A 7,664-nucleotide genomic window follows, 5' to 3' on the forward strand; every position below is an offset into this window, starting at 1 on the left:
ATGAATCCAGGGAAACACAGCACAGCACCGCGTAATTAAACCCCAAAATCAAAGTCTTACCATGGGCGCAAAATTTGTACTACATAATATCATATAATATAAAAATATACAACTCAATACAAACTATAATAGGAAATAATATTGTACAATATACTTATTACTTACCCTGGTGTTGGTCTAGCGGCTAGGGTGCCGGCTTAGGATACCTAGGATCCTGGGTTCCGAATCCCGGTCGATCGCTGAATTAACGCCAGGGGGGTTGACTCAGCCTGTCATCCTTCCGAGGTCGGCTAATTGAGTACCAGCTCACTGGTAATTCCCTGTTTGTCGCTAAAGGCGACAAAAAGGGTTGGCGTCAGGAAGGGCATCCGGCCGTAAAACATTGCTTCAAAAAGGGGACCGAAAAACAACAACAACCACGGCTCCCGAAAAAGGCCAACCCCCGCTTGCGGGGAAAAATGGCCTCTAAAGGTGGTTAATATACTTATTACTTACTTATCCTCATAGAACCTTTGGAGACACAAGACCTCATAATTTGTTATTTTGTAACCCTAACAATTTTGTATAACATGAGCGGAGTACCCACCCTAAGGGCGTGTGGGGTTTGTGCGTTACTTGCTGAAAAAGATTTCGTCTGTATATGAAATTTCACATTATCCGGTTGATCGTGGGAATCTAATGAAACGGAGACAATTCCAATTTGGTTCATGCATGCGTAATAGGAGTTTCCCATCCTATCTATCGATCATCCTTGGTCTCAGAGTAGTTACTGGATAAAGTAATGGGACTGCTCTGCTACAATGGAGAAATAACCAAAATAATAACACCTCCGAAATAATCAAAAAATTAAAAAATTAAAACCTTTTTTTTTTCCCATTTGGGGAAAAAAAAAAAAAAAAAATTGGAAATTACTTTCAATTTTTTTGTTTTTGAGGAAAACCTATGTTGGGACCCCCTGAGTATACCCTGAAAACTTTGTGTCCATCGACCCTAGGGTATCGGAGTAGTTACCGGACATACAGACATACCCGCACACACTGCTCTGTTTTATGTATTAGACTTAAGCGGTTAGCTGGCACTGACCTGGGGAGCTGCCCAACTGGGTGAGCTTTTCCCGGTAGTGGTTTTTTGACGTGCTGGACATTGAAAATCTGGGGAGTTATTGGCCTAATGGTGGTTACCTTTTGCCTACAGATCTGTGTCAGCACTGCCTGGCCCCACATCCCTATGTACACTTTATAGCGGCATTTGGTGGCTTCAATACAGACTTCAAGGCCAACATATGTTAGCTTAAAACCTTGCGCAGATTCAGAAGTTTGGGGTTCTAGGTGCTACGGTTCGGCTGTGAAAAAGTAACGTACAAACCCACAAACAAACACAAAACACTTGAAGACAATATTTACAAGATTTTAACGTTTTCAATGCACAACATGTGCCGGAACCCCAACATAGTTTTTCCCCGTGCAGCGCTGGCTACCCCAGCCAAGCTGGGTCAACCGATCATGATCGGAATGTTTAGACCTTAGTAAACCATCAAGGAGATTGATGTTTAAAGCTGTAGCAAATATTAACCCGAGAGTGCAGTACGGCAATGATGGGCCAAATGGCCTCATTTCCTTGTTTGAGGTCAGTTTCTTGATTTTCTGATGGACAAACACAAATACAAGCAGATAATTTCCTTGTGGTGTGGAATCGGGGGGATGGGGGGCTGTGCCCATGTCCTGCCCTTGGGTACCCACAGCACGTATACAAAATCTGGTCGAGATTGGCCCAGTCTTTTTTTTTATACCTCCACCACTGAAGGACATAGATAGTGTTTTCACCATTGCCTGTTTTCTTTGGGCAGGATATGTCAAAAAATTGAAGGCAAATTCAACTCTGTGTTTGCCTCCAAATATTGTGTCCCAAACCCATCACTCTCTGTACCCACCTTACCTGGACTCTGTGTCCTTCTCTCCCGACAAGGTGCAGAAGTTTCTGTCAAACCTCGACTCTGATTCTGCAACTGGATCAGACGACATCAGCCCACGGGTCCTTGCTCTGCCGCTCTATCTCACCCTCTCTCTCTGTTCTCTTCACCCTCTCTTTTGCTCAAGGTCATCTGCCATCAGCTTGGAAATCAGCCAATATTACCGCTTTACACAAAAAAGGTGCAAACACAAATCCTTGCAACTACAGACCAATCAGCCTGCTCCCAATCATCAGCAAGGTCATGAAATCCATCATTGCTTCTGTTATAAAATCCTTCCTCTTCACCAATGGCTTGATCTCAGATCATCAATTTGGATTCAGACCAGGTCATTCTACCCTGGACATGCTGCTTCTGCTGTCTCAACAATGGATGGAAGTCCTCAATGCCAAACAGGAAATCAGAGCTGTCTCCCTTGACATATCTCGTGCCTTTGATACGGTCTGGCACTCTGCCCTACTCACCAAACTCTGCTCTTAAGGTATCCATGGAAACCTCCATGCCTGGCTTGCGGACTTCCTCCCCGGTTGAGGTGCTCAAATCCAGATCTCTGCAGCCGGGTTCACGGCCATGATTTGGTGGAAATTACTCAGAAGTATTATAACAACGTCTGTGTCCCCAGTGTGAACCATCCCGAGTGACAAATATTGGAGGGTATGGAGGAGATGACGAATATTGGAGAGTATTGGAGATGTACGAGGATGATACTGTATGATTCCTCATGATTTCATGGTCCCATAGGAGGACCATTCCCAACGTTGAGGACTTGATCACGTGAAATGATATAAACATCCTTGTCATCTGGGAACTGTACATCTGTTACAATAGTTGATGGACCCTTAAGATGACAATGCAGGTTGGTATGGGAAGCTTCTTTTTTTTTTTTTTTTTTGTATACTGAATCGAGGCTCGTGAAAGAGCTAACATTTATTTCACAAACAAATCAACCAGACAAACAAAATATATAAAAAGAGGGAGTGGAAGACAAGATGGGGAGAGAAGGGGAAGCACATAAACACAACATTTGAGAGCAGGGAGAGGGCTTGGGGGAGGAGACGTGGGAAGGGGGGGGGGGGGGGGTGGGAGAAATATAAAACACAAGGACACCAAGGACTTCCAGGACAGAAGTTGGTATTTCAAAAAAGTGGATTTGGGGTGAAATTAGCGGGGGTAGAAAAGATCAAGGTTTTGGATGCGGGAAGATAAGAGATGGTGGTGAACAGCTGTTTTAAAGACCTGGAGGGTGGAGTGGGATTGAAGAGAGTGAGGGAGTTTGTTCCAGAGGTGGGAGAAAAGAGGAATGGAGTGAAGGTGAGCAGAGAGTCTTGATTTTGGCAGTTTAACCATAAGAGGGTTGCAGGCAGATCTTGTGCGACCTGTAGGAATATTTGGGGGACAGAGCCCAGAGAGAGCTGGGGGGGGGGGGGGGGGGGCAAGGCCAGAGTGGAGTCGGTAGAAGACGGAAAGACCACCTTGCTGGACCATTGACCACCATTCTTGCTGGAAAACTTCTCCAGATTTTCTCCTCCGCTACTGTATCTTGTCTTCTTTCGGGTTTTCGGGTCATAGGACAACAAGAAGTTGTTTCGCTTGATCGGCGCTGTCAGAAGTATGTGATTCAAGTCGAGCACATCCTTCCTAAAGTTGTTGTATTGCTCTTGTCCCGTAGATTCCAAAAGACGGACAGAGGTGGCAGTGGACTTGGCGACGCACACCTTGTTGTCTATCGTAACCAGGTTCATATTGCTCTCCTCAAAGGGATTCCCTCTGTTTATCAAGACATCCACATGTCCTTGACGTGGTGCCAAAACCGGTCCTGAGATGCACACCCTTCCTCGTGGTGAGGAAGCTCTTTGTCATCATCGTCATAATTCATGCCAGTGTATTCTTCAATGACATGGCTCATCTCCGGGCCAGTCAGCATCTCAACGACACAATGGCTAATCCTAACTGTTTCAACATGGCAGGGTGTCTGTGACACCGATCACTCCACCATCAAACTCCTTTCACCTTTCACATCAAAAAGAATGATCAAACTCCTTTCACCCTTTTGAGGGCCTGCTCATGGGCATGATCAATTGGTATGAATGAGAACCGACGATGGCTTCTAGTTATTGTCCAGTTAACCTCCTCAAGCTCCTCCTGAATGCTCCTCAGGAGAACTTCTCGGTCTCTGATAAAGATGTGGATCCACCACATGAAGTTTTGGTGATCTAGGGCGAAGAACAGAGGTACGAGCTTTCGTAGAGTAGCAACCGTAAGTTAGAGCTTTCGATCCCAATGTGACAGGATGATAATAAATATGATTTGTTGGTACTTGTGTACGAGTAGGCAGAATTCTATTGTTGGACTTTCCTGAGAAGCCGTCGAGACCCAACCCTCAAGGGGCATTTTGGTTCCACTGTCCTCATGAGCTCGCTTCAGAAGGCTGTCGAGCACCACAAAGGTAATTTGGTGGGAATATCGTGTTCTCATTGGATTGTATGCAATAAGAAAAGATGTGGCAGCTGTCTCTGTCTTAGTTAACCCGGATTCTGCCAGGGCGTCAGGCTATCCAGACCCACGTAACAGATGTCCCATAGCAGTCCACAAACCCATTTTGATGTGGGGCCCTCCCAGCATTAACCTGAACCTGTCTTCCCTGAATATTTTCGGGAAGGTCCATTGCATTTTCTTCGCGATGTCGTGAAGTAATTGGTCCATGAGCAGTATGGGGACTTGTTGTGGGTTGGGGTGCTCATTTGTCTTTTTCATGAGTTCCATCCCATGTCAAATCATTCCTGGAGTTACTGCTTTCTCCTGGAAAAGTGGTACGGCTGCTTCAATGCCTTTCCCCCAATTGTCCAACAGCATCTGATCGAGAAGCATGGAATGAAGAACAGATGCCCAAAGCGAGTGCTTCTGTCTCAGATTCCACATGCAGGGTGTCATCCATGCCTGATCATGCTGCTTCTCCTTGTCGAATGAACTCATTGGCAATGATACACAAAATTTACTGGAGTTTGGGTGAGAATATTCCGGCCCACTGTTGGTACAAACGTGTAAGGACGAGGCAGGATGGGTCCACTGGTGCCTGCTCCTCGTGCCCGTGAGTCAATTTGTCGAGGTTCTTGACCCAACCCAGGTTTATCTGATGAAAGAAACTAAGAAATGGAAATTCCCATACCGTGGAAAGATGAGGTTGCTGTTCTGGATGTGGGATTATGATCCAGGTCTGTCAACAACCAATGTTTATGATCATTGATCATCTGATCCCAACCCAACACTTGTTCTACCATTTAACAACAACTACAAAGTTTCAATATTCCATCACATCCAAGTTTTGGTGAAACGTGTCTCGAATACCATCTACCATATAAAACACAATGTTTGTGTGTGTGTATTTGTGTGTCTGTCTGTCCTTCTTTAATTACTTGATCTTTGCCGCTGCATATCAGCGGGATTTCTTTTCTTTATGATTTATCGATTCCCTGTGTTTTTCTTGAGCTTGAGTCAAGTTCCAGCAGTGTCCATGTGTTTTATACATTCCCCCCCCCCCCCCACCCCACCCCACGCCTTCCCATGCCTCCTCCCCCAAGCCCTCTCCCTCCCACAGATCTCCCGATGTCCTTGGTCTCTACTGTTGTACTTGTGTGCTTCCCTCTCTTTCCCCATCTCGTCTCCCGCTCCCTTTTTTTTGTTAATGTTTTTTGTGTCCGTTATTTTTTTTTGTGATTGATGTTAGCTCTTACACGAGCCTAGACCTTGTTTACAAAAAAAAGGATTTGCATTTATTCCACTGTTTTGAATTTGCCTTGCATTTCTGGATTGGCATTGGGGGAAAGGGGGGGGGGGATTGGGAGGGAGGGGGGCGGGATGGGGAGGGTGTAAAAATTGCATCAGCATTTGGATGGTAACTTCGCTCGGTCACTTCTGACTGCTCATACAGCGCAACCCACCCACGGGGAACGTTTTGGCCTCCGGATCACATCGATTAGGATCTCCGGAGCAATAGGCAGTACCCCGAGCCCTTCATGCAGGGGCCAGGTCGTAACACCCCCAATGGAGCTGATCGGTTTACACTCGGGCCAAAATTGTCCTATAGATCCCAACCTTTAAGCTTGAGGCAATGCCAAAAACGAAACTTTTGCTGCAACTTGAAATGACCGATGGTCCGGGCACCCCATTATAAATAATCCTTTGTACCTTCGTGAAAAGTAGGCAAGCTATCTCCGGCACCCTGAACAAAGTACAAATTCCTAATCTTCGTCGAATGTAGACCGATTCGTGAAAGACTTGAGCCAGGCTTCCCCCAGCAAACCCCACAAGAACATGGGAATAATTTTTGCCGTTTAAAGCAGAAGATTTTGTCAGGATTTCAGGACACGATCATTAGCGGCGCAATTATTTCAAACCAACAATTGTTAATTGTGATCGATAAACAAGGTTCGAGCAATATATGATCAATGTCTGAACAAGATTTACATGTACAAAGTAGGCAAAAACCCAACGAGTCGAGAACTCACGTGTTGGTGTGTGTGCACTGAGCAAGCGTGCCGGAAGCCGGGCCGTGCCGGGAGCCATGCCGGGAGCCGGGCCGTGCCGGGTCGTGCGATCAAGAGCGCCACGTGACGCCTCGACGTCGACACGCATCTCAGATAAGACGTCCTCTGGACAAGGCACGTGACTGTACACATGATTTCAAGGACGTCTGAAACGGAAGTATTTCATACCTGGTAATACTTGGATTACCGGAAATCCAGGTACTGCTGGTTATCGAAAGTTAATTTGATTCCTTGGATTTTGTTGAAAACGAGGAAAGAACGTCGTTTGTGTTGCTTTATTTACTTACAGTAGCGTATCAGCGATTTTGGCGGGAGGCAGGTCACGTGGCTCCACTGTAAGGCATCGAGAGGTGGGATCGGATGGGATCGGATGTGATCGCGGAATACCTGCAAGTTCGGATACGTTTCAATAACTTGCTACCCGGGTCGCCGAGCAAGTTCATCGTCTTCTAAGGAAATGCTGGTGTGAGTCGTTCGAGAGACGAAGTGTTGGTTCAATCGAGAGGATGAAAATAAAATACACTTAGTGCGGTATTGTTGTGTCGTAAAGTACTCCAAGAATGAAGAATTCAGTAAACTCCAACTATTTTATTCAATCCAACATCGGATGCACGTCCCATCCCAATCCTCTCCACACTCCGTCCTTTTCCCCGACCTCCTCCTCCTATTGGCCACGCCCCCTCTAGCGAACCTTCCATGCACAACACCACAGGTATTTTGCGGATGTGCAAACTTCATGTGGAATGTTCGAGAAACTTCGTTTAATCCAGCACGTGACTGTTTGTCACCCAGAATGTGGAGACCATGACCAATGTTAGAATGTAGTTAGAGTCACCCTGAATGTGGAGACAATGACCAATATAGTTGGAGTCAACCTGAATGTGGAGACCCTTATCAGTGTAGTTGGAGTCACCCTGAATATGGAGACCCTTATCAATGTAGTTGGAGTCATCCAGAATGTGGAGACCCTTATCAATGTAGTTGGAGTCACCCAGAATGTGGAGACCCTTATCAATGTAGTTAGAGTCACCCTGAATGTGGAGACAATGACCAATATAGTTGGAGTCAACCTGAATGTGGAGACCCTTATCAGTGTAGTTGGAGTCACCCTAAATATGGAGACCATTACCAATGTAGTTGGAGACACCCTG

General features: G+C 45.9%; 1 protein-coding gene across 4 annotated transcripts in view; it reads right to left on the bottom strand.

The window, feature by feature from the left end:
- The window catches only part of LOC137433047 (uncharacterized), a 100,472-nt gene extending 93,854 nt beyond the window's left edge, over positions 1-6,618 (bottom strand). For 3 of the 4 annotated variants that reach the window (XM_078783901.1, XM_078783902.1, XM_078783900.1), the window contains exon 1: positions 6,475-6,583. In XM_078783901.1, the coding sequence (XP_078640027.1) occupies positions 6,475-6,532 (58 nt within the window). In that variant the 5' untranslated portion in view covers positions 6,533-6,583. Of the gene's footprint in view, positions 1-6,474 lie in introns of all 4 variants that reach the window. The other variant, XM_078783899.1, reaches the window with a different exon arrangement.
- Positions 6,619-7,664: the final 1,046 nt, after the last annotated feature.

Source organism: Myxine glutinosa, chromosome 8, assembly GCF_964187855.1.
Source record: "Myxine glutinosa chromosome 8, kmMyxGlut1.1, whole genome shotgun sequence".
In the NCBI taxonomy this organism is placed as follows: domain Eukaryota; kingdom Metazoa; phylum Chordata; class Myxini; order Myxiniformes; family Myxinidae; genus Myxine; species Myxine glutinosa.